This window comes from Spermophilus citellus (assembly GCF_964194105.1).
Source record: "Spermophilus citellus genome assembly, chromosome: 2".
Taxonomy (NCBI): Eukaryota; Metazoa; Chordata; class Mammalia; order Rodentia; family Sciuridae; genus Spermophilus; species Spermophilus citellus.
In genome coordinates, this window is record NC_138183.1 from 528881 (window position 1) to 555905 (window position 27025).

The window sequence follows — 27025 nt, forward strand, 5'->3', positions numbered from 1 at the left end:
CAAAGCCAGCCTCAGCAATGGCGAGTCTCACAAGCAACTCAGTGAGACTCTGTCTCTAAATAAAATAACAAAATAGGGACAGGGATGAGGTTCAGTGATTGAGTGTCCCTGAGTTCTTCCCTGGTACACGTGTACACACACACACACACACACACAAACACACACACACACAAAGTTATGTGTCCATCTACAATAAAAAAAATATAGATAGTGTAGAGCAAGATCACCCACACACTTGGTCCCTTCCACCCACAGCTTTGGTGCTGTCTGCTGCTCTGCTGTGCTGTCACACAGCAAGGGAGCCCTCACTAGAGGCTGAGCACATGGGGCTGTCTGATCTTGGACTCCCAGCTTCCAAAACTGTGAGCTGCTCCTTTGTTTTATAAAGAACCAGCCTCAGATGCTCTATTTCAGCAACACAACATGGACCAGGGCAGTCATGAGAAGACCATGGGCAAAGTGACCCTGCCCTTGAGAGGTCTGAGACTTGCTGCCAGGTGTGTGCTGCAGATGTTCAGGGTGCCCTCTGCCTCCCAAAACATGTTTGTACATGGGGGAAGGGTAAGCTGTGAGCTGAATCTCCCCTCTTTATAGGGGGCCACAATGGGGCGACCTCAGACCTGGGGATGGCATGTGACCGTGCCAGGGTCTGGCTGCACTCAGACGTTCCTGGGAACTCCATGGCCAGCAAGGTAGGTCCCTGCCTCTCCTTTCTCACCCTTCGCCTGGGGCTTGCTCACTGGCGCATATCCTGGTTCTCCAAGGTGTCCTTTCTCTGGTGTCACCAGACTCTGTGGTAGGCCACCAAGCTAATCCCTCAAGCTAATCCCCATCACATCTCTTCTGATGGCTGATCTCTTTGTTCTTCTTAAGTCCAAGAAAAACACGATGGGTGCAGAGGTTCCCTCTTCTGTCCTCCACTACTCGGAGTGTCGCTGGGACCCACATGGCTCCAGCGGGAAGACGGACGCTATCTTCCGAGCAGCCAAGGAGGACCTGCTCACCCTGATGAAGCTGGACGTGAGTGCAGCTTAGGGTGGTGGCCAGTCCTTGCCCACACAGCGCCTGCTTCCTGCCTCCCTCCTGGGATATAGGCCCCTCAGGCTGCATTGGGGGCTGCAGATCCTCTTGCCTGTAGCACTCCCCTCCCCGGGCAGGAGTCATGCCTATGGGTGTCCTTCATAAGGACCCACAGAATCACCTTATGGACATGCTGGCTCTGAGCAGCCTGGGCCAGCCCCTGCTGCCGCCCTGCCCCTCCCCAGCTCCAGTTCCCCAGTGGCTGCCTGCTCTAGTGTGCTGCTCAGTGGGGCAGTGTGGGAGTCCTCCATTGTGGCCTTTATGCTTTAGCTTTTTGTGCCTTTTTTATGAAACGCTTCCTCATCTGACATCATAAAGTCTTTTCTATATTGTTGCCTAAAAGGTTTACTTACTTGTTTTACCTTCCTAGGTTTTAATGTGGTAGAGTTAATTTTCATGTCAATGCAAGGAAGGGCTAGGATTAGAGCCTGCCAGTGAAAGCCTGCTCTTTTGCTTCCTCCTGCGCCTGTCACCTGCACTGTATGGTTTGCTCTGCAGGGCTGGTCTTCAGGAGAAAGGGGAGGGAAACCTCCTCCCTCTGTGCCTCTGGGCTCTTTCCTGGTCGTCTGCTCAGAGTGGGGGTTTTCCTTGAGTTTTGCCCTCTGCACCCATGGTTCAACAGGGCATCCCTTCTGGCTCTGCATTTGGGCCAACCTTGGGAGCTGAGGGAGGAGAGAACAGGAGCTCTCCCTGTCTGCTGGTGCTTGCTGCTGCATCCTCTGGTGGTGGGCTCTGCTCAGAGGGAGAGGGCTCAGGGTTCCTCTGTTGCCTCCTGCATCTTTTGGTGCTAAGGATTGAACTCAGGCCTGAAGCATGCTTGGCATGGCTGTGGTGAGATGCCCTTTGCATCAATCCTGAAGGCCTGCTGGGGTTGTGCTCAGAGGGGGAGAGAGTGGGACAAAGCATTCCATGATCTGCTCCTCCCCTCCATGATCTCTTTGTCCTTGTCTTCCCAGTTTCACTGTGATAGAGCTTGGTCTGATTTCTTTTTATGGAGCTTGTGTGAACCTCGTTGGGTTTCTTCAGTCTGTGTCTGAGTCCCTTTCAAAAGCTGTCAGCGGCCTGGGGGGGGCAGCCCATGGGAGAGTACCTGCCTAGAACTCTTGAGGCCCTGGGTTCCATCTCCAGCACTGCAAAAAAGAAAGAAAGCAAGAAAAGCTGCCCACAGAGACTCCTCTTGGCGGAGCCTGGAGAAGATATTCTCTTCTCTTTCATCTCCTTTGAGTTGGCCTCTCTTCTATATTTTCTATTTTTAAAAAAGTCTTTTTAATATGTAAATGTATTCATTTAAGTTCACTAATTCTCTTCTTGCAGTGTCTAAGTGATCTTAAAGCTATGCGTTGAGTTTTAAAATTTCATTATTTTCTGTAGTTCTAGAGTTTCTACATTTAAGAAAAGTCTGCTTCCACTATCATAGTGTTTAGTCTAGCCCACGCTGCATTTCAGATTTGGCTTTGTGTCGGGTAATGTCGCTGTATGTCAGTCTCTTCTGTTTTCTCCGAGTCTCTTCTGTTTTCTCCAGTCCCCACTAGTCCTTGCTTGGGGCCCTCTTTCTTGTTGGGCTCACTTTTAGAGACTACTTGGTACATAGAGCTGTGGGACTGGCCTGTTGTCCCTGCGTGGCCATCTTCTTTGGCCTGTGCCCCTCCCATGTGCCCAGCAGGTTCTGAAGACTTCAAGGATTGTCCTGAAAGACAAAGCTGTTTTGCACATAACCACAGCGTCATTATCCCTCCTGTACACACAGCAATGATCCTTAACACCTTCAGTCACTTGGGCAGAGTCCAGATTTCCAGCCGTCTGGTATATGCTATGAGGACAGTAGAGTCCCCGGGCTGGCTGACCTGTCCCTTGGTCATGGTGGACTCTCTCCCTGTCTGGCCTTCAGTTTAGGGCTACTGCTCCTCCTGTATACTCCAAGGTTCAGGGAAGGCTCCAGGCACCAAGCCTGCATCTGAGCCGGGGCTTGCAGCCTGGCCTTCTGGCTGGTCTTGGGCTGCTTAGGTTCCTTTCCTCCTGTCCTCCTGGCCTTGGGGAAGTCATGTAGCAGATGTCCTGCTTTCCTTCAGGAGGCCTGTGATGTCGGATCTTTCTTTGTGGGGAAGTTAGCAGTCTTTGAGGCACAGGGAAGGACCCTTCACTGGCTTTGGAGGCTTGATTTTTAAATTTGTGGTTTTTTGTGGTGCTGGGATCAAACCCTGAGACTTGCCTATGCTGAGCACATGCTCCAGTGCCAAGCTGCAGCCCCCACCCACTGGAGGGTGAGGTTAATGATGTAGCCCCTGTTACCTAAAGGCAACCGATAAGCTTTCTTCTTACTTTTGTTCACTGAGACTGTGGATATGGAGTCTTCAGACCTCCCCAATCTCTGCCTGTATTGCTGAAGGCCTGTCCTGTGGGCTCCTGGGCACTCTAGACCCTTCCCCGTCACCTGGAGGCTATAGAGATTCTAGGCACTGATCGACATGTCCTCTGTGGGAGTTAGCCTCTGCAGGTGGTATGGGGAAGTGGCCTCACTCAGTTAATTATGTTCTGTAGTTGTTGGTTTGTTTTTGCATTTTGTTTTTGAGTTTGGGTCTTACTTTGCTGGGGCTGGTCTGGATTTGTGGGTACAAATGATCCTCCTATCTCAGCCTCCTGAGTAGCTGGGGCTACAAGTGCGTGCCACCATACCTGGCAGTTTACTGGTTTTTACTGCAGAGGTGGGCTTGAAGTAAGTATGGAAGGACACCTCCTCCATTATCTTTTATGCCAGTGATCTTTATGAAATTGATCGCACTTTCTTACTGAGATAAAATTCTCTCTCTAGAAATCTACAAAAATGCTGGTCTCCATTCCTTCACTTTCTGCTGTCTTCCTCTGATCGTTTCTGCAAAATGCTCTCGTGTCTGTTGGGTTTCTGCTAGTGCAGTCTTGGAGGAGCGTTTTGTCTGGAGTAGCCGAGTGGATGGCTACCTCTGGCCTGCACTGCATGGCCCCATCCTTAGTGCCTTCACTTGAGAGCCTCTGCATGCCCCTTGAAACCTGTTGTGTTTTTTAGGACCCATCCCTGTTAGATGGCCGGGTAGAGTTTCTCCATGTCCCTGCAGGCACCGTGGTGTCAAGACAGGGAGACCAGGTGAGCCCAGGGGGTTTGTTGTGAGGATTGCCCAGCACTAGATGGACCATGGACTGGGCGGTATCCAGCACTGGACCACTACCAGCTGTCCTTGGGTAGCCCAGAGCCCGGGGGCAACCTCCTACTCAGATGGGGGAAGGGAGAGCACATTTGGGAAGAGCCCCTTGCTGGATGCAGAGGAGCTGGGATTAGATCTCAGTGGTTTGTTGGACCAAAATGGGTGTGACAAGTGCCTGTGACAGAGGTGGGAGGGGTCAGGTGTTGGCCCACACGGGCTACTGAGGCAGGGCTGTACTTGCCCACCTCAGGTTTTACAGGGAGAGGTTGCATCTCCACTTCTGTAGAAAATTGGGCTGACACATGTGGAGCAGTAAGTGGAAAGACAACAGGAGGGAAGGTACATGCATCTGCAACCCCAAAAGCTAGGTTTCCTGTGACCCATCTAAACAATAAAATCAGCACTGCTGGAGGTTCCTCGTGGGGCGTGGGCCCAGGGCTAGCTTGGTCCACAGATGATGCAGAGGCAGCACCAGACAGAGAAGCACCCTTATGCAGCTTCCTGGGGCCTGGCCAACCCCAGAGGAGCCTCCCCTGGGCCCTGGGCCCTGGGCCCTGGGTCCTTGGGCCTCCCAGACCCTGCCCTGCATCTCTCTGAAGCTCTGGTCCCCTCTGGTTTTACCAGGATGTCAACATCTTGTTTGTGGTCTCGGGGCTGCTGCACGTGTACCAGCAGAAGATTGACAGCCAGGAGGATACCTGCCTGTTCCTCACGCACCCTGGGGAGATGGTGGGCCAGCTGGCAGTGCTCACAGGAGAGCCCCTTATGTTCACCATCAGGGCCAACAGGGATTGCAGCTTCTTGTCCATCTCCAAGGCCCACTTCTATGAGTGAGTAATCCCCGCACCCCACCGTTCCCCCTCCCTCCTGCTCACTCATCTGCCTCTGGGCCCTCTGCCCCTGAGGACCGTGCAGGGCAGGCTCGCTGGTTGTCCTGCGTGAGTTCTTGGAGCTGCTGCCATGCTGGGTGGTTGCATGTGCAGGTGCCAATAGCACCTTACCAGCCTGTGGAAACTGCTGTGTGCTGTCTTCTCTGCCTGTGGTGCTGACCCCACTGCCTTTCTCCCACCCACACTAGGGCCCTGCTCAGGGCCAGGGTTGTGCTGCTGCTTTTGCCTGCTCATGCTTAGACCAGTTTTGGCTACAGAGAGAGGGCCAAGGGAAAGAGTGGGTTATGTTGTGCAGGCACCAGGCTGGACACCTTGTCCACCTGATCAGCATTCTGTCCTCCAGACCTAGTGATGTCCTCAGACTGCCTGGGAGTCCTGCATCATGTCCCTTACTAGCCAAGTCATCAGAAGGGCTGTCTGGTAGGGAGGCCGCTTTCTTCTGGGGGTCCCACCATATTTCTTGCTGGATATGGTGGTACACAACTATAATCCCAGCTACTCAAGAGGCTGAGGCAGGAGGATATAGCAAGTTTGAGGCCAGCCTAGGCAACTTAATGAGACCATCTCAAGATCAAAAGTTTTAAAAGGCTGGAGCTTATTGGTAGGGTGTTTGCCTAGCATGCTAAAGGCCCTGTGTTGTATCCCCAGCACTGAAAACAAAAAATAAACCAAAAACACACACAAAAAAATAACTTTTCATTTCTGCCTTGCTGGGGTTTTGGTCCCTCGGGGTCCATGACACCCATTGTCTCTAACCAGCAGTGACCTTTTTTTTTTTTTTTTTTTAATATTTTTTGGTTGTAGATAGATACAATACCTTAATTTTATTTATTTATATGTGGTGCTGAGGATGGAACCCAGTGCCTCAAAGATGCTAGGTGAGTGCTATACCTCTGAGCCACAACCCCAGCCCATCAGCAGCTACCTTCTTGTGTACACTTCTAGGAGACTTCTGTCTCCCCATCTGCAGATGCCTGCTATGATCCTAGATCTCTTTGGCCAGATGATCAGGCAGAAAAGGAGATGTCAGGGGTCCTAAGATCAATGGAAGCCCAGCAGCTTAAAAACCAAGTCTCAGCCAAGTATGTTTCCACAGCAGTGGTCCCCACTGTGCCGGAGGTGGTGGCTTTGGCCAAGCAAGTCAGCACCTGCCTGAGCAGTTGGTGGGCAGTTTGTTCCCAGGTCTGGCCTACACGCCCTGGTCTGGGACCCTGGTGCTGTGTCTTCATTTTACAGATAGGGAAATTGAGGCTTAGAGAGGTAGAAACCTGCACAAGTCCCTCTAGCCAGCCAATTGGGTAGCTTGCTGCCCCCGATCTGCACAGGCAGTTGAATTTAAGATTGCTCATGTGAATTTTCAGGGACACCAAATAAAACACAGACACAAGTTACCTTTACACAAGCTTCAGGACAACTCCTCTGCTCTCAGCCTCAGGCTCCCCAAAATGGAGAGCAAGAGAAAGTCACGAGAGGCTGGCGAGAGAGAGTGAACACGTTCAGAAGTGGGCTTTTATTGGAGGGACTCTTGTTCTTTAGAAAGTTCCATCCAAAAAAGGCCAGAAGGGGCAGGGTTACAAGGGACAGGTGAATGTAACTCAAACCCAGGGACGACACCTACACCTGAAGACCTGCCTTTACTATCCAAGCTGGACAATGCCCAAGTCATCATGAAATGTAGTAATTGGTCAGAGACCCCTGCTTCAGGACTGGAAGATGTGGGTTATTCAGAACACTCCCCACAGTGGCTTCCTCCTGAAGTGTATATATTTGTTTGTCTTAGACATGCAGACTCCCAGCCTGCTGCCCCTGTCCCCTGCCTGTCTACCTTGGGAAGAGGCTTGGGAAGGAAATCGAGGGCCTGGGCAGAGACCCAGCCTGACCCTGCTGTGCCTGTGTGTCTGTCTGTGGCCCTTTGTGTATTTCTTTGTGTGTGTGCCCGAGTATTTGTATGTGCGTGTCTGCATGGAACGAGAACCCCTGATGCAGTCAGCTCCCACCCTGCAGGGTGGAAGCCCCATCACTGGGCTTCATCCAACCCTGGGAGCAGATGCAAATGTCTTGCAATCTCCCTGGGATGTGGAAGGGACTCCTGCCATCTGATGTGCTAGGCAGGTTCGTGTTCTGAGTCTTGGCAAGCGACAGCTCTGCCCAGGCATGTCCCCTCTCAGTGCAGGCAACCGTAGCCCCATGAGCTGAACACCACTCTCTGGAGCCACCAGGACACCCCTACTGCTGCCCTGACCTCCCTAATCTGCCCAACACAGCCACCCAGTAGATGATGCTTCCTATATTGGCGCCTCCTTCCACCCTGCACCCACTTAGGAGGGGCCGCTTGCCCTGCAGGTGGCTGAGCCCACACAGTGTGTTGCTCTGGCAGATACCTACTCAGTTGTGGCACAGGGCCAGCTCCTGCCCCATCCTCAGAGGCTTACCACCTCCAGTGGGCCTCAGGCTCCTAGGTGTTGGATGGGGCTGTGGCTGCCTTCTCTCAAGCACTGTGTGAATGATGGAGTTGGTGGGATGGGGTAGGACAGAGAGGTGGGGCAATGGGAGTAAGGGAGTGACCATGGCTACCTGGCAGGATCATGCGGAAGCAGCCGTCAGTTGTCCTGGCCGTGGCACACACTGTAGTGAAGAGGATGTCGTCCTTCGTGCGGCAGATTGATTTCGCGCTGGACTGGATGGAGGTAGAGGCTGGGCGTGCCATATACAGGTGAGGCCTGAAGGTGTGCCGTGTACAGGGAGGTTCTCAGGCATCTTCCTTTTCCTATGGGTGTCCCTCTTGTTTGTACTGGAAGTGATGCCTGATAGCCCCAGCTTGCTTCCTGAGGAGACTGCACACTGCAGGTACTCACCCTCCAGGTACCCACAGATGTGCCTTTCACAGGTGCGTCACGGGCGGGCATCCTGGGCTCCCCAGGCACAGCATATTCCTCCTGGATGACTTTCCAGGCTATACATGAGCCCATATTCTTTAAAACTGCACACAGCCTGTGGCTCAGGGTGCCATGGCTGACTGCTCTCGGGTCCTCTGCGAGCCTCTCTAGGCTGCCCTGGAATCCACCATAGACAACCTCCCACTTGCCCTGGTCTCAGACAAACCTGGGTTATTGCTCTCAACTTCTGTGGGGTTTAAAATGTAAAGTAAGGAAACAAAAAATATTTAGACCTAATAGTGAATTCGTGTGTTAACACAAATATTTTTTAATGAAAAAATAACTATATTTTCCAAAACAAAAATCTTTCCTGAGAAGACTGTGTTATTTAATTTTTTTGCAACCCTGGGGTCTATTTGGCTTTTGGGAAGCTGGGCCTGGAAGCAGCTAAGAGTGGCAGGCTGCGGACCTCCAGGGCCTCTGTGTCTCTGCAGGCAGGGAGATAAGTCTGACTGCACATACATCGTCCTGAGTGGTCGACTGCGCTCTGTGATCTGCAAGGATGATGGGAAAAAGCGCCTGGCAGGGGAGTATGGCCGTGGAGACCTCATTGGTGTGGTAGGTGCTGGGCTCCCCTGCGTTTGAGACTCTGGATTGGCCTGGTTGATACCCTGTGCAGGAGGAGCCCCTGAAGCGGCTACAGGAGGGCAATGCTTCCCATAGCTGGTTGGCTGTGAGCCCTGGCTCTCTGGGATCACATTTGTGGTATGCTTCTGCCTTCTGGGTGTCTCAGAGTACTGCCCCCTGGTTTGGGGTTCTCACTTGCTTCCCAGCTGGTACTGGAGCCCTGGGGGGTGAGTTGTGACCTCTGAGTCACCTCCCAAAGGTTTCTATCGAGAGTGACTAAGAACTCATTCAAGCCTTTCAGGGCCACCTGGCACAGGCAGGTCTCTTCATCCTGAACTGCTGCTGGCCAGCCCTAGGCTGCTGCAGCAGTGAGCTTCTGGGTCTCTAGAAGGAGAGTGGACCAGGCCAGGCTTCTTACAGCTTGGGGCTTCTGTTTTTTTTTAACTTTTAAACCAGTGGTCAGGGAAGCCCAGAGGCATGTGCTGCAGGGTCTTAAGGCATAAGGTGCCTTGGAGGATGTGGGCCAATGCCTTGATTCCTGCTGTGCAACCCTGTGCCCATGAAGCTCCTAGCCTCCTCTCCGAACTCTGCCTGGGCAGTACATCTCCCACATCAGAGTCCAGGGCTTCCTCTCGCTCAGCTGACGCTAGCCTTGAGGGGGCTGTGCCTCATGCAGCCCAGCTGCCATTTCTCAGGTGAAAGTTGGGTGTGCCTGGCAAGATGCCGCACAGGAACTGCCATGCCTGGCAGCAGGCTCTATACGCTCTAAGGGGCATACCTTATGGCCTCCTCCTGGGGATATGGTTCCTCTCCAAAGGTGTTCATTTCTTTCTTTCTTTTTTTGGTTATAGATGGACATAGTACCTTTTATTGATTGATTGATTGGCACTGGGGATTGAACCCAGGGCGTTGTGCATGCAAGGCAAGGCAAGCACTCTACCAACTGAGCTTTATCCCTAGCCCCTTATTTATTTATTTTTAGGTGGTGTTGAGGATTAAACCCAGTGCCTCACATATGCTAGACAAGCACTAGCTCACCACTGAGCTACAGCCACAGCTGTTCATTTCTGAGGGAGTGTGCTGACTACCCTTTGCCAGACTATGACCCCAGCTAGTGCCTGAGACCTGTTCCAGTGCCCTTGGGCTGCTGGCTTCCAGCACATGCCTGTGGTTCTGGCAGAAGAACCTGTGAGAGCTCATTGGAGGCTTGGTTAGGCCATTTTGTCTCCTCCCTGGTTCCAGTACCCTGTGGCTACATGTGTCTCTCCCATGGGCTGCTGTCCACCTGAGCACCACTTACACTGGGCTAGGCTCCAGGTAGGCTGAGCAGTGTGGCTTCAGTACCTGGCTCCTCTTCCTCAGGTGGAGACGCTGACCCATCAGGCCAGGGCAACCACGGTGCATGCTGTTCGGGACTCAGAACTGGCCAAGCTGCCTGCCGGAGCCCTGACATCTATCAAGCGCAGATATCCACAGGTACAGGTGGTACAGGGCCCCTGTTGCATTTGCCTTGAGGCCAGATGATTATTTAATCAAGTGCAGACAGATCTGACCTGGAGCAGCAGGTGGGATGGCATGAGGAAAGTGATAGGAAAGCATGTCTGTGGGGCTGGGGCTCTCACCAGGCAGCTTTGGGCAGGTGGGGTGGGGCTTGGAGAGGGTAGGTAGAGTTTGCAGCCCCACAGCCCTGCAGCATAGTGAGGGCACTTACGCTGCACCTCAGGGAGGTGTCATAGCTGCTTGTTCTGGTTGTCTTCCCTATATGTGAGTCATGAGGATATCAGACATGGAGAGAACCTGACCTCAGATTCAGAGTTGACCAGAGGCAGTAGCAAGGGAGTACTAGGTGCCTGGCCACTGAGAAGCTACATTCAGATCTGTGATCTTCAACCAGCTATGAAGTATGTGCCAAGTCAGTCTGTCCATTCTAGAGCAAATGGTAAGGCCGGGAGGGTGTGGCCCTCCACTTCCCAGGGCCTCGCCCCAGGCCACCCCACCTGCCCAAACCAGGGCCTCTCCCTCACCTGGGGCTTACCGGAGGGTCCTGTCTGCCCTATTCCCAACTGGTACTCCTGCCAGATGGTAGCTTATAGAGTGACCTGGACTTGAATCCCCAGGGGCCTCAGGCAGCAACCATGACCAGGGATACTATAGTTGTCCATTTAAGGATGAGTAAGCATTGGCCAGTCAGGATGAACTGATGGCCCATCCACGGAAGAGGGTGGTCACTGCTATCCTGGATGGTGGCTCCTGTCAGCATGGCCATGTAACCCTATTGTACCCCATGCGCAACTGGGGTCCCAAGCCAGAGACAGCAGGCTGCCTTGGCCACTGGCTGACTCCTCTGTGACTGCTCCCTGGTGGCCTGAGTATACTCACATCCACTCCCGTGGGTCCATGGCCTTCCCCATCTCCTTGTCTCTGGCCTTCTGGCCTTGCTGCTCCTCACAGTAGGCCATGGCTGTCTCCTTTTAGCTCTTGCCCACACCTAGGCTGCACACTGCTAGGTTGCCTTCGTCTTCTGTGGCCAAGCTGAGCCTCAGCAGCCCCTGAGAGTGTGTCAGCTGGCAGGGGTCCATGCAGTCCTGAGAACCCAAGTGCCTCTTCCTTGGTCTATAGCAGCATCCCATTCATAGTGGTGGGCTCTCCCCTTGTGCTATGTCTTGTTCATGGGGAAGGGCCCTCAGCTTTCCACCACAGGAAGCCCCTTGGTGAGGTGCTTCCATCAGCCCCCTGCACTCGCCCTCAGAAATCGTCCCAGGATCTCCTGCATGTGACCTAGCACAGAGCACAGCCTTCTGTATGGCTTCTCCACTGTGCACCCCACTGGTCCCTTCTTCAACTGAGGTGTTGGATGTTTCCAGTTTGAGCTAAGCCCAGCCCCACACAGTGGTGGTGAGAGTCAGTGGGGACAATGCTCCCTTTCTCTTGAGGAACTGCTGGGTCACAGTGGAGGTGTGTGTTGGGGAACTGCAGACAGCTCTCCACTGCTGCTGTGTGCTTTGCAGCCTGTGTGGTGGGGCCCGAGCCTTGCTGTCCATGCCACACCAGCACAATGTGGGCGGAAAGTGGGTGTTCACTGTGGTATGGATTCGCATCTCCCAGTAACTGAAGATGCTGATACCTGTTCACACACTTATTGGCCTGTTTTGAGCCTTGGTCACCTGATACAGAAATAATCTTTTTTAAGGTCTGGGGATATAGCTCAGTTGGCAGAGTGCTTGCCTCGTATGCACAAGTCCCTGGGATCAATCCCCAGCACCAAAAAAAAAAAAAAAAAAAAAAAAAGAAAGAAAGAAAGAAAGAAATAATCTTTTTAAAAATCAGCTTTCACTTTGAATTATTGTTGTGACAATTTTTAATTGTGACACTTATGGTTGTTTTTAAAGACTCTTATGCTTTAGAGAACCATATTCAGATATTAATGTTTGTGCATCATGAAATGCTTTGCTTGGGACTGGCTTCCAAACCATCCAGGAGTGTGTGTTTCGTGTGGCTGCTGGAATTGGGGAGAGACCAGGATAGAGAGCAAGTTTTATTTAAGAAAGTGGTAGACACTAGAGATGGACTCCTCCGGAGAGTGAGAGTCTGGAGGGGGTGCTACTTCCTTTCTTATAGGCCCTAGAATCCCCCACCTTTAATCACTGTCTTCTCTTCTTCCCCTACACATGACGGGGAGCAGGAACACAGAGGTTAATTGTTAGCAGCCCAGAGTGGTGAGGAGCACAGTCAAGGAGGGTAACCCTGAGCAACCCATTGTTCTGATAACCCTCTTGACTCCCATCATTCATTACTTACATGGTCCTCCCCTCTTGATCCCTATCATTCACTACCTACACAGACTGCCTGACCTTTGCCCCTGTCTTCATAATAGGAATCCTGTAATCCTAGTGCTCTGGAGGTCTAGGCAGAAGGATCGAAAATTCAAGCCCAGCCTTGGCAATTTAGCAAAACTCTGTCTCAAAAGAAAAAGGACTGGGGTGTAACTCAGCAGTAGAGTATTTGTGGGTTCCATCTCCAGCACCAATAAATAAATAAATAAATGATATATTGTGATAATTTTCATTTGTCAATTTAAAATTAATTCTTAACAGAAAAGTTGTAGATATTTTTTGACATCTAGTCCTTAAATACATTAGTCTACAACATTAAAAATTTTAATATTAATATAACCCCAAATAACTATTGTGTCTAAAATGTAGTAATTACTGGGCATCATCATATATATGTCCACATCCCCAGCTGTCCCCCTGGAATGGGACGTCCGTGCAAGAGCAGATTGCACCTGACCAAGATGAGCCTGCAGTTCAGGAGGCCCTGGCAGTCGATCCTCATCCTGCCCTGAGATCAGGGCAGCTGCTTTGGGGTGTCTGCCTGTTCTAGAGCCGGCTTGGGATCACAGGAGATATGCCTCTTTCACCTGCTGCCCCTGGCTCCCAGGGCTGTGCTCAGAGTGAACTGCTTCTCTGGCAACTAGAAGGATAACGGTCTGCAGAAGGGAGCCACTGGTCATCCCTGGTTGACGGTGATTTCCAGTCTGTGGCAGTTTTCGAAAGGGCCTGAGGCCTGATTCGAGCATCACTGTGCAGTCTTTAGTTGCCAGCTTTCACTGTTAAAAATATGTTGTTTGAGGTTTCTCATCTTTCTGTGCCCCTAGGTGGTGACTCGGTTGATTCATCTCTTGGGAGAGAAGATCCTGGGAAGCCTCCAGCAGGGATCTGTGACAGGTGGGTGTGCCCCACACAGTGGTGTTAGAGACCTGCCTCAGGGGCCCTTCCTGCTTCAGAGCCACCCAGTGTTCCCTACCCACTCTGGGCACAGCCCCTCCCTGCCTCAGAGCCCAGCCCTGTGCAGCCTTAGGCCCCTGCAGAGCCCACTCACCAAACACAGTCCCACACTGGACCCTTGCCTGGAGGGTGGAAGGCCTCTGGACCACACAGACTGCAGGGCTGCCCAAACCTCCAGGAAGGCTGCAGAGCTCCCACCAGTGTGACTGAAGAGGGTGGGTAGAGTTAGTGTGCTTAGGCTTTGGCAGTGACAGAAAATTTTGCTGAAATATGTTTCAATGTGGGCAGCAGTGAGGAAAGCTCCACTGTGTGTGGAAAGAATTGGGATGTACCTTCCTCCTATTTTTGTTAGCCCCTTAAAAAAAGGAAACAGGGTGAAGCTCCAGGGAGTGGCCTAGTTGGAGGCTGCTATCAGTCCTATGCCAAGCGTGGAAAGATGGTGAAAGGACTCCAGCTTATTTTCCTCTCCTATCTCTGAGCATGTGCTTTTTTGAGGAGCCACTGTTGGCTCTGGTTTCTGAGGCTGTTCCCTTTCCCTGGACTCTAGACATTGAGAACTGGGGTGTTGCCCTTTGGCTCTTCTTTGGTCAACAGACTTGCCTCAGGGCTTCTCCCTCTTCTGTGCACACCAGGCACATGGTCCTCAACTGCCTGCCCTCACCTCCCTGCCCCCTGCCTGGAGCACACCCCTCTGCATTCCTGAGCCCAATGCTCAGCACAACCTCCTGACCTCCCCATCAATGCCTGCTGTTCTCAGTCCTCCTTCTCCACCAGTTTTCCTAGCTGGCTTGTCCATGGGCTCTGTCTGCACTGTCCCATGAGCTACATGATGGCAGAGATTATGTCTTGAACCACTGCTGTGGCTTGTGCACAGTACTGAGTGTGTGAAAGGGATAAGCCAGTGGAAAGGTATATTGCACAGAGGCAGCAAGAGTGATGGTGTGGTCCACTTCAGGCTGACCTCACCCTCATCTGATCACATCTCTAAAGCTCTGTTTCCAATAAAGTCACACTCCGAGGTTCCATTGGACTGAATGTGGGAGGCATGAGGCATGTTCAGCTGGTGAGGGACCAATCTGTTTGAAGTCAGTTTCTCATAGGGAGCACATCATTGGATCCCGTTCTTGTCATCCCTTCTTATGGTCTTCACCTTTTGGTTTGTGTGTTTTGACCATTTATAGCTAATGTAATTATTTTATCAGTATTTATTTTTTCCATTTTGTAAATTTTCCTATTCTCCCCATCCCTCACTGTTGCGTTGCGTTCCATGACTAAAACACTCAGGGTCATTCCAGGTGAACTGGGCTGCACGAAATAATCACACAGAGACAGAGATGGGTCCTGTGATGGCTCTCTGACCATAGGGGTCCTTAGAGAGAGAGAGAGAAAGAGAGCACGTGTACCCTTTTATTAGGAAGAAGCCATTCAAATGAGGCAAGAGGTCAGGTTTCAAGGGGGTTGAGTCTAGCTTCCTGATGTCTGCTGTCAGCAGGTTGACTGACATCTAGGGAGGCCACACCCATCTCATGAGCTGTGTGGAGATCATGGTAGGGTGAGTGAAGAGACCAGAGAGAGGCCTTCCCCAAAACAGGGCCATGTCGGTTCCGTCTACCCTGTATACTCAGTGCCTACAGTTCACACCCACACAGCCCAGGGCTGGCTGGCCGTATCTCCACACTCTCATCACTCAGGGCTAATGGGCACTCATTTCCTATGTGGCAGCTGCTGACACCTCACCTTTAGTTTAACTGAATTCGATTAATTAATTTTTTTTGAGACATGATCTCACTGATTTGCCAGGCTGGACTTCAGCTGGCATGTTTCCTGCTTTAGCCTCCTGAGTCACTAGGATCACAGGCATGTGCCATCACACCCAGCGTGGCCCTTTTAAGCATCCTGGCTCTTCAGTGACAGTTTCAGTGGTCACTCTGGGCATCACAGTATCTATGTTCACCTCACTGTTGACTTGTCTATTACTACCAGCCTTGTTCCACCAAGTGTAATCAGAGCACCTCGTCCCTGTCTGGATCACGTTAACTTTCCTGTTACACTGTGTTGTCTTACTACCTCTACATCGTCGAGAGCCCTTCAACCAGTGCTCACTTTTGCTTTCACTCATTACACCTCATTTTGAATCTAAAGGGAACCGTGTGTAATACTTGGCTACTCTCCTGCACCCTGGTGAGGGTCTGTAGGGGCAGTTCCCCCTGTGGAAGGGCTTCTCTTAGCAGTTCTTTTGGAGCAAGTGAATGGTCAGGACTTTTCTTTGTTTCCATCCATGTGCAGCTGTCTTACCTCACCTTCATCTCAAGGGGTGTTTAGCTAGATGTAGCATTCTGATTTGATGGTCCCTGTGACTGGCTCAGCACTTTAAAAACTTTGTCTCATGCTCTTTGAGTGATGACACTCAGAATTAAAGAAGCATTAAAAAGATCTCTAATTCTAGAATATTTTGGACTTTCAGATCAGGGGTGCTCGACCAGTAGTCCATCAAATGTCCCCAAACCTGAATAAGTCCCAGATCTAAAACACTTCTCACCCCAACATTGTAAATAAGCCACACTGTGAGAAACATGGTCACCTGTCCAAGCCCAAACCATGGACTCCAGAACACAGGAACAGCAAAAGGCCAGGCTTTACTGATGGTCTTGTGAGATCGGGTATCTGGGGAGCAGGTACACACTTAAAACCAGCACTTTATCCCAGAGAGTGCAAGTTCCCCCCCTGGTTCCTCATTGGCTAAGTACTGTGGGGTGCATGCTCTTCCTGGTGTTGTCACCTAGGTTTTACTATCTCCTATTGGGCTGTTTAAAGAAATGTCCCCACCTCCCTCTGTTCTCTTATGGCAGGGGAGTCCCCTTGGGTGGAGTGCATTTTGGCACGTATGCAGTTATCTCTGTGGGTCAGGGCCCCTCCCTCAGCTGTCTGTCAAGGGGCTGGGAATCTTTACCCTCCATGTTACCTGCCTGTAATGTCCATCCTGCCCTCCCATCACCCCTGTCCTTCACCCCCCAACCATTTTACATTTGAGCCAAATGCTGTGTTCTGAAAATGGACCACCAGACTTTCTAGTTTTCACTCAACCTGGCTTTAAATTGTTCCCAAATAGGTAAGGTGTTAATTCTTTCTATCCATGTTCAAGAATTTTTTTTTTGCCTTTAATTTTTATAAATTGGATTTTGAACTGTCTAGGCGTGAATATCTTTGGGTGTATCCTATTGGGGTTATCACATCTTAAGTTAGTAGGTTTTTACTTATGCTAAATTTAGGAAGGTTTTAGCCTTTATTTCTTAAAATCTTCTTTCAACCTTGAATCTTTCTCTTCTTCTGAAAGCATAAGGACTTCCAGGCCAGAGCTTTTGTCATTACCCCCTGGATCTCTCTCTTTGATGTCTGGCAGAATCTTCCTTTGGTCTGCCCTGGGTCCCTTCTTCTTTCCTCTGTCTCCTTGCCCTGCTGGAGGCTGTGTGGAGGGCTCTGGTTTCCGTCTGTTTGTGGAGTGTTGGTGATCACTGGTCTAGCTGCCTTCTTGTTCCTGTCACATGATTCCAGCGTCTGAGACACGTGGCTATTTTGTCTGCTCGTGCACTTTTCTTGTTCTAGTCCAGGTTTTCCTTGCTCTTGGTACACCTGGTGATCTGGACCATGCCCTGCTGGGTTTTGAGTGCTTTGTTCCCATTTAAACCTTGCATTTCAGCAGACGACACTGTGCACCTGCAGCTCATGTCCTGGCCCACTTTTCTGGACTGTGGTCTGATGTTAGCCAACCCCAAGGCCTTGCAGTGCTGCTCTGTCTGCCCTGTCCTGTGCTCACAGAACTAGCATAAAAGCTGCTAGCCATGTGCACCATCCAAGCTCTCAGTGTCTCTGGAGGACTGCAGCTGGTGCCTGCATGGCCAGAACTATACACGCCAGTCTGAAGAGTTCCTCTCTACCTTTCCCACCTCTGGTTCAGGGCAGGGGTGGCTGTGGTGAGCCGCTGGGACCAGATGTTTGCTGGTGCTGAGTGTTGACCAGTCTCTCAGGAGGTGGCCAGGTCACTTGTGACAGCCAGGTAGTGTGTGCCTGTTTTACCTCCCTTTGGGCCAGAGCCAGAACTTGACAAGTACCTTGCTTAAAGACTAAGAAACTGCTACACAAAGCTAATGTTGGAGCCCCCTTCAGTTCTATACAAAAATGGGGGTGGGTTCTGATATCTGAGGTTCCTGGGAAGGAGGAAAGGAAGGGCTTCCCTGAGAAATGCTGATGTTGACTGAGTCTGTGAGACCAGACCGAGAGCAAGGTCCAGCCTGGGGTGGAGGCTCTTCTCCATTTCTGCTCAGTGGATGTTTAAAGTCACTTATCAGGTATCTCTTTTATCCTGATGATGGCAGACTTTCCACTTGGCATTTGGAAGCATCAGTGTAGACTCCAGGATAGTCTCAGTACCCAGTGCCTCCTTGTGGGGGCTGTGTGTCGTGGCCAGCTGTCTGGGGGACCTGCCTACCGAGCTGAGGGGTGGAGGTGGGTAGGATACAACCTCACAGGGTGGGACATCACAGTGGGGAGTGTGGCCTCAGAGGGAGACCATCAGTTACCCGAGACCTGCTGCACAGAGGGGCCTCCCGGGCCTGGGTTTTTGTGGTAGGAGCTGGACCTGTAGGTACATGGAGAAGTCAGGCTGAGCTCTGTGGTCAGATGGCAGGTGTGGATGAGGCTGGGTCCACAGGGAGGAGCAGATCCAAGAGGAAAACGTGTGACAAGCCTTGCTTTGCTTCACCTTCTTGTCCAATGTTGCACAGTTTATCACTAAAGTTGTATAGGCTTATAACACACCCGTCTGAGGACAGAGCCCTGTAGGCGAGGAGCAGATGAAGCCCACACTGCTGGGGTCTCCCATCCTTTCTTACAGGGCCCTCTAGTGTGTGCTCTGGGGGGATGCCCTGCTGGAACAGCTGATTAACACGCCTGCTCCAGGGCTTAGGTCTCTTCCCAGCGGCCAGCAAACTCTGTGGCTGACACTGCCCAGCACTGGGCTCCCTCCCCGGAATGCTCATCTCTCCCTGTGGCCTGAGAGTGGACGACCCTCTATACCTTGAGCATTGCTGAGCATGGCTCCTTGGCAGAAGCTGGGTGCCACCTGTGAGCTGCTGGGAACATGGCTCTGGGCTTTGCAGCCTCACAGCAGAAACAGGCAGAGGATTGAGCCTTCACAGTCTGCACAGCACCCCTTCCTTCATGCAGTGGGAAAGCATTGTGGCCAACTGGGTGGTACTGCTGAGGGGCCAGTCAGAGAAGAGCACATTCTGGAGGTGTTGGTGGAGTCAGGAGAGAGATGAGCCATGGAAGAGGGCATAACAGGGTACAGAGCAGGTAGGTAGGGGCTCTGGAAATTATGTGCAGATGAAAGGTAACATGCCTGCTAACCTTCCAGGCTCATGCTGCTTCTAGAATGAGGGGTGGAACGTTCCAGCAGGAGCCCATCTAAAGGCTGAATCCCCTGTTCTGGCAGAACAGGACACCTGCCTGAATTTATTCTTTTCCAAAGCCTACTGCTCCCGGAATCTCCAAGCCTTGAGGTCAGGGTGGGCTCCTTCCTCAGCCAGTGCCAGGAGTACATCAGTCCTTGTGTTGAACCAGGGGCTGATCGTCCTTGGGAAGACCCAGAGCAGACCCTGGTCCTGGCTGGTGCTTGTGTCATTTGGAGACACTAAGGCTGTCCCAGCTGCGGCCTCCTAGGCTCATGCTGCACTCTGCTCCACAGGCCACCAGCTTGGGCTCCACACAACAGGCAGCAAGTGGGACATAGGTAGCCCAGCTGGCAACCTGTCCACCGTGGCTGCGATGCCCGTGTCTGAGGACGTGCCACTTACCACCTTCGCACTGGAGCTCCAGCATGCCCTCAGTGCCATTGGTAAGCTTATACAGAGAGAGGGGTCCACCTCAAGCTGGGGAGGGTTCTACCTCAAGGGGACCTTCTTTGAAGACTCAGCTCCCCAGGTCGGGGCAGGCACAGTGGTACAGGAGCATGTGACAGTAGGATGCCATGGAAGTCCTCAGCACAGACCCCAGGATGCCTTCCTTGTCCCCCACAACCCCCCATCTCTGGGAGGAGACACTGTGGTGGGTGGCAGGGAGCTGACTGACTGTGGAAAACGCCCTTGATTGGGCTCAGGTAGCTTGGCTGCTCAGGACAAATCTACCACTCTTCAGCCAGCACTGGGGGTCTGTCATACCTGGGATGGAATCCAGGGACCATTGTCCTTCAGAAACAGGCAAATTCCTAACAGCTGGTGAATTTGGGGACTCAAGAAAGGGAAAATGCAAATTTCCAAGAACTCCTGGAAATTTCCAGATTTATAAGGTACTCCATGTTGTTGTGTTCTCCTTGGCACTGTTTTTTGTTTGTTTGGTTTTTGGTACTGGGGATGGAACCCAGGGCCTTGCCATGCTAGCCAAGTTTCTACCATGGAGCCGTGCCCAAGCCTTTTTATTTTTTGAGACAGGGACTCAATTAAGTTGCTGACACTGGCCTCAGGCTTGCAGTCCTGGAGCCTGTGTCTCCCAGGTCACTGGGGTTACAGGAGTGGCCATGATGCTTGGCTTCTTCTAAGTTTTTATGTGATCGTGGTGACCACAATGATACGAAGTCAATTATCTGTGGTGGGATTAAACTGAAAGTTACAGGGTTGTCTCTGCAAGAAGATATAATAATAAACCCCATCAGGATTGTTTGATTACCATAAAATAATATATTGTGACTACATTGTATCTATTTCAATACTGTGCAGAAATGCTCTCTGCCTGGTACAGACTTTAATTATAGAACACATTAAGTAAATGCCAGCAGAAACATCTATAAGATGCCACTTTAAATATCTAATATATAAAAGTTATTCTCAAAGTGAACTTTTAAAAATTATTTTTATTTTTTTCAAAATGAAGAATTTAAACACATGAACAAGAACTGCCTTGTCTTATAGTGTTGATTTCCGCCTCACAAGGGTTGTGGATGTGTGTAGGAAGTCCTGAAATTTCCAGTAGATTGGTCAGGTTGCTCAGAATGCAGCTAGACTGTCTTCAGGTTGCACATGGAATGTGTTGCTTCGGGAAAGCACATTCCTTTTTTAAAAAAGCTTTTATTTTACAATCATTATAGATTCACAAGAAATGGCAAAATGGTACGGTAAGATCCCACATACTTGTTGCCAATGTCCCCCAGTGGTAACACCATACATAATGGCATAGTTAGGTTTCTGTCGCTCTGAGAAAAATACCTGATAAAATCAACTTAAAAGAGTAAAGATTTATTTTGGTTCATGATATAGAGGTCTCAGCGCGTGATCACTGGGCTCTTTTGTTTCTGGGCCTGTGGTGAGGCAGAAAGAAGGTCGTGTCAGGGAGCACATGAGAGCAGAGCGCTCACCCCGTGGTGGCCAGAAAGCAGAGGAGAGCTCACGCTATAGCAAAGCTCTTCCCCAAGCTCATGGAGTGTGAGCCCATCACGGTGCTCATCTCCTGTGGGCTTGGAGCCCTTGAGATCCCTTCGCCTCCCAGAGGCCCCACCTCGGCTCACGGCCTCAGCTCAGCACCTGAGCCTCTCCAGGGCCGGGAGGCTGGCGTTCATGAGCTCCATGGTCGGATTTGTGTCTCTGCAGAGTGCTGCAGCAGTGCCAGTCTGCTGGTCACTGAGGAGACCCTTTGGGCTGCCCCAATTCTCTGGTCACCTTGCTCACTGGCCTCCCCTGCCCTCCCTTTCTGAAGTTTTGTTATAAAAATGGAACTCTTCAGCATGTGGCCTTTGAGATCAGCTTTCTTTCTCTTGTGAGAACTGTCCATTGTGTGGATGCTCCAGTTTCTTTAGCCATTCCACAGAAGGCTGTGTGGTGATGTGTCCAGTTCAGGGGTATTTTGAATAAAGCTACTGGGACCACTTGCTAACAGCTTGCGTGTGCAGGTGAGCTTTCCTTTCTCCGGGATAAATGCCCAGGAGTGTGAGGGGTACCCTGAGTATTTTCCATTGTGTGCCCAGATGGCTGCGCCATCCTGCATCCCATCAGCAGGGATAGGAATCTGCATCTTTGCCAGCCTTGAGGTTGCCCCTGCTGTTCATCTTAGCCCTTCTCCCAGGCGCGTGGCTTCTCCCTGGCAGGTAGTGATGCTAAGTACTTTCTATGTGCTTATTTGCTGTCTCTGTGTCCTCTCTGGTGAGGTGTCTGTTCATGTTTTCTTCTTACTTGCTCTTTCCTCCCTCTCTCTACTTTCTTTCCCAGATCCAGGGGTGGAGCCCAGGGCTCTGCTGTGTTAGGCAAACACTACCACTGAGCAGCACCCCAGTCCCTTTTGCTTATTTTGTAATTGAGGCTGTGGAATGGGGGATGGAACTCCTATCCCTTTTAAATAGAGTTTGGTTTTTGTATGAGTTTTAGGTTCACAGCAAAATCAAGAGGAAGGCACAGCCTGCCCCACTTTAAGCACCCCCATAGACTTGGATCTTGTCACGTGACCACTGTCCGGAGCACATGGCCCACACAGGGCTTGCACTTGGTGGATCCTGTGTGCCCCCATTGTTGTGTCTATATCCTCGGGATGGGCTCACTGCCCCATGCACCCTCTGTGCTTTGCCTACTCATTCGTCCTACCCCAAAGCCTGGCAGCCACTTGTCTTTCCACTGTCCACCCAGTGTCGCCTCTTAGGTGGGTCACATGTGACCCTCTTGGCACCTTTTGGCTAGTGGTATGCATTTACGTTGCCTTGTGTCTTGATGGCCTGATAGTTCACATCTCTTCGGTGTGATCGGTGTCCCACTGCCTGTTTATGCATTCACCTTCTCAAGGGCAGCTCGGCTGCTTCTAGGTTTCGCAACTATGAATAAAGCTGCCATAGACACCCATGCACAGGGTTGGTGTGGGCATGTTCTCAGCTCCTTGGTGTAAATACTGAGGAGTGTGACTGCTGGATCATTGTTTTGTAAGCAGAACCAACTGTCTTTCCTGAGTAGCTGTGCTATTTTGCATCCCCCCTGCAGAGAGTGCAGGTCTGCGCCAGCACGTGGAGTGCCAGGGTTAGTTCTGGGCCACTCTGGTTGTGTCCCAGCATTTCTCTCTGACACACCACATTGGTGTTTTTCATGTGCTTACTTTTCATCTGTAGTTCTACCTGGTGTGTTATCAGGTTTTGCTTCATTGTGACCAAAAGAGCCAACAAGAATGAGTTAGAAGAGGAAAAGTTTATTTTGACTCATGTTTCAGAGGTCTCAGTCCATAGATGGCTGACTCCACTGCTTTGGGCCCAGGGTGAGATAGCATCTATTGTTGGAAGGATGTGGTGGTGAAGGAAAGCTGTTCAGCTGGTGGCAGCCAGGCTACAGGGGGTGGGTGAGGGAAAGGGCCAGGGGCTGGGGGCCGTAGGGAGGCTACATCCTTCTAGGACACACCCCATTGGCCCAGACCCCACCCAGTCAATCCACTCACACTAGGAGGGGTGATGAGGTTACAGCTGTCACAGCCTCAGTTATTTCACCTGTGAACATTCCTGCATAAGCACAGCAGCTTTTAGGGGACACCCAAACTTTGACATTCACTAGGTTAGGTATCTTTCACATCTCTGGCCCATTTTCTAATTTGGTTGTTTTCTTTTGGTACCGGGGATTGAACTCCGGGGCACTCAACCACTGAGCCACATCCCCAGCCCTATTTTGTATTTTATTTAGAGACAGGGTCTCACTGAGTTGCTTCGAACCTCACTTTTGCTGAGGCTGGCTTTGTACTTGTGATCCTCCTGTCTCAGCCTCCCAAGACAATGGGATTACAGGTGTGTGCCACTGCGCCTAGCTAATTTGGTTGTTTTCTTTCTTAGTAGAGGCACATAATTTTACTTGGGAAAGCAAGGAATACACATTCAAGGGTAATGTGGGAATGTGGGGCCATCTTGAGTGAGAGAGCTATTTTCATATTATTGAGATGTAAGATATCCTTGTGTATTTAGATAACAGTCCTTTATTAGATATGTCTTTGCAGATGTTTTCTTCCATCTGTGTCTTTCCTTTTCATTCTCTTTTCTGACCCTTGCAGAGCAGAAGTTTTACATTATGGAATTGCAGCTGTTGTTACTGACTTCATGGGTTATACCTTAGTGCTGTGTTGGACGTTGGCTCTGTGGTCTGCCTCCGTTCCTTTCTGAAAGGGCGGGAGGTCCGTGCCTGCACATGCTGCTGCTGCAGCACCACATCTGTTCTCACTGTGCAGGCTTTGATATTTTGTCAGAGATCTGTTGACTGTATTTACATGGGTCTATTTCTACGTGTGGCTTGCTTTTTAGTCTTTCAATTGTGTCTTTTGATAAATAGAAATTTTTTATTTTTATTTTTCTTAGTTGTCAATGGACCTTTATTTTATTTGTTTATATGTGATGCTGAGAATTGAACCCAGTGCCTCACACATGCCAGGCAAGCGCTGTACCACTAAGCTACAACCCCAATCCCTACAAACAGAAATTCTTTTTTTAAAATATTTATTTATTTATTTTTTAGTTTTTGGCGGACACAACATCTTTGTTTGTATGTGGTGCTGACCCGGGCCGCACGCATGCCAGGCGAGCGCGCTACCACTTGAGCCACATCCCAGCCCCAAACAGAAATTCTTAATTCTAATTCAGACCAATTTTTTCCTATATAGTGACTGCTTTTTGTGTTTTATTGAAGAAATGTCATTCTGCCCTCAAATCAATGAGATACTCCAAAAACTCCATTGTTTAGCCTTTATTTTTAAGTTTACGATATGCCTGGGGTTCATTTTGGTTATGCATTAGGCAGAAGTAAGACTCCTGTTTCCATTAGGGACAATGGCAAAGAGGCTGCCTGCACCCTGGTTGCGAGCTGGTCTGAGTTGGCTGAGGTGGGACCCTCACACATGCTGGTTTATACTTGCAGGTAGAAGCAGGGATAACAGAAGTCTAGCATTCATTGTGAGCTGGTGCCAAGGTTGAGAACTGCTTGGGACCCTGGAAAGCCACCTACCTTGGGTCTCATACCCCAGGAGACAGGACTACTCACTGGGCTAGATCGTTGGAGGACATCCTGTTTATAGGGACAGAAACAGCCCAGCTGTTCTAACATGTCCCTAGCTGTCTTAGGATGCTGCCCCCCTACCATGACCTCTGAATTCTTGAGAACCCAAGTGAGGAAGAGGAGAACTGGTGAGGTCCAGGCCACTTGGAGAATTGTCCTGCAGTGTTGGGCTGAATTGGAACCCTCACGCAGCCCTGCTGGCTGTGTCACCTTTCACTGAAGTGGTGTGGCCACCTTTGGGGCACGTGCTTCCTGGGTGTTCCTGCTTTAAAACTTCAGTCCGAGAGGTGTTTTCTTCTTGTGCTGAGATGTCATTTCCTTTCCTCTGGCTTCCAGAATTTGGGAAAGAGGCTGATTGGCAAGTAAGCCAGCTGGCAGTGCTCTCTAGGCCAGAGCAGACTTGAGCAGAGGCCTGCCGGCTCCAGCTTCAGGCACTGCACTGCTCTGGAGACCGTGGTGCTGGCAAGCCTCTGCTTTTCAGAAGACTGAACTCCAAGAGGCCAGGGCCTGCCTCCCCCTGCAGGGACACGGCCACACTTGGCTCTCCAGGAGAGAGAACTCTGCCTCCATCTGAACACATCAGGGCGTCACCGGCCCCTCTCAGGAATGGGTTAGTCAGCACAGTCTAGGTCAGCAGGTGCCACAGTGCTTTAGGCCTCTGCTGTGAGAGCCTAAAGCACTGCCTGTGGGGGCTCCACCCACAGTGGAAATACACAAGGGCAAGTGGGGCCTGGCCTGAGTCCTTGTGGACTACACCTCTGTCCCTGCAGCCAGACACAACCTGTCTGTCTTGTGCTGAGAGGCCTCCTGGCACCAAGATGTATGGTCCTACCTGGCACTACCATCCAGGTTGAGAAAATACCACTCCATGGCACTCTGGCACCCTGGTAGGGATGGCAAGGAGATGTTCCACTGTGGCTCCTGACTGGGGCTCCTGGCTCCAACCTGAAAGCCAGGGCATGCGGCCCCTCTAGGACCCATAGCCCCTTGCCTAAGCCACCTGAGGGGCTACTGCTACAGGTTAACTCAGAGCAGTGATAGCCATATCTCAGAGGCCCTCCCAGCTGTAAGGACCTTACTCTGTGTTCCTCTAAAAAAACACATGCAGGTTAAAATATGAAAGAGCTGCCAGGTGCTGCACACATGTCTCTCATCCTAGCTATGGAGAGGCTGAGGTGGGAGGATCGCTTGCAGGGCCGTCTGGGCAACTTAGCCTGTCTCAGAACATGTGGATGCATATTTATGTATGCATAGCACTCTCACTACTTAGATCTTGCTTGCTCACTTGGAGGAAGGCTGGTTTGGAATGATGATAGCTCAGTGTGCCCTATCAGAGGGACATGCTATGAGGTCCTTCCAGCTTTCCCTGCTCAGCATCAGGCTCCTGGGTCCTTTTCCACCTAGCCTGGGTGCTCCTCGTCACTGCCACAATGCAGTGAGTCAGCTTCCAGAGTGAGTGTGTGCTCTGTGGGCTCTTCTCCTGAATCAGAGTGTGCTACCTTGAGAGACACAGATGTGAGAAGATGGTGTCTGTATGTGGGTGAGTGAGCAGCACTGCTGATCTGGAACTGTGCTCTGGCATGCTGTGTCTGCCCAGCATATGTGTGTGTGTGCAAGGACAGTTGTAAGGATGCAGAGATTCGACTCATACGTGTCAGCAGGGGATGGAGGAACTGCCCATCTTGGGAGCCTGCCCCTGGTCTCCTCTGGGTGAGAGGAAATGGCAGCTTCTACCTGCACTTCTTCACAGTGAGGTGGGAGAGGCTGCGGTGCCTTTCAGGAGCTCTGACCTCAGGGAGCAAACACTCCAGTCCCCTCAGAGGTGGCTGCCAGGACAGATTTCTGTGATTGGTGATTGTATTCTTAGGTCCAGTATTGCTGCTGACCAGTGACAACATCAAACAGCGCCTTGGCTCAGCTGCTCTAGACAGGTGCGCTAGCCCCCAGCATCTGTTTGCCCACATAGAGACAGCTGCTGACCTTTGCTTCCACCTCTTAGCAATCCAGGCAATCTGGACATGCACCCTACTACTCCTGTGTCCTGCATCCCCATGCCCCAGTGTCTTCCCTGCACAGCCACACTACTGGGCACCATTGGGCCTACCAGGGGACTAGGCCTTTCCTTATCCTATGGCCAGTTCTGCACCCCACCCATTCACTGCCCTGCTACAGCCTCTGCTCAGCTCATTATCATCAAGAAGGGACAGGCTGGGAATGCTGGGCAGGGAGGGGGCGTGAGGGCTGGCTCTGCATTTGGGAGGGGTCATGCCAACAGAGGGGCCAAGGATCTCTGGAGCTGTCCCCAGAGGCTAAGTGCCTGCCTCTGGCTCAGCCTCCACGAGTACCGGCTGTCCAGCTGGCTGGGGCAGCAGGAGGACATCCACCGGATCGTACTCTACCAGGCAGACTGCACGCTCACACCCTGGACCCAGCGCTGCATCCGGCAGGCAGACTGCATCCTCATTGTGGGCCTGGGCGAGCAGGAGCCCACCGTGGGTGAGGTGAGCGCTTAGGGGGTTCCTTCTCAGAACTCTCCTTCTA

The 27025-nt window shown here is 51.2% G+C and overlaps 1 protein-coding gene across 1 annotated transcript in view; it reads left to right on the forward strand.

Moving 5' to 3' along the window:
* Positions 1-27025, forward strand: part of PNPLA7 (patatin like domain 7, lysophospholipase) — a 69018-nt gene that overhangs the window by 25770 nt on the left and 16223 nt on the right. Inside the window, 11 exon segments of the mRNA XM_081269834.1 lie at positions 595-692; positions 874-1020; positions 4121-4198; positions 4881-5086; positions 7728-7859; positions 8517-8640; positions 10012-10125; positions 13307-13376; positions 19180-19329; positions 26352-26415; positions 26817-26985. Coding sequence (XP_081125960.1) covers positions 595-692; positions 874-1020; positions 4121-4198; positions 4881-5086; positions 7728-7859; positions 8517-8640; positions 10012-10125; positions 13307-13376; positions 19180-19329; positions 26352-26415; positions 26817-26985 — 1352 coding nt within the window.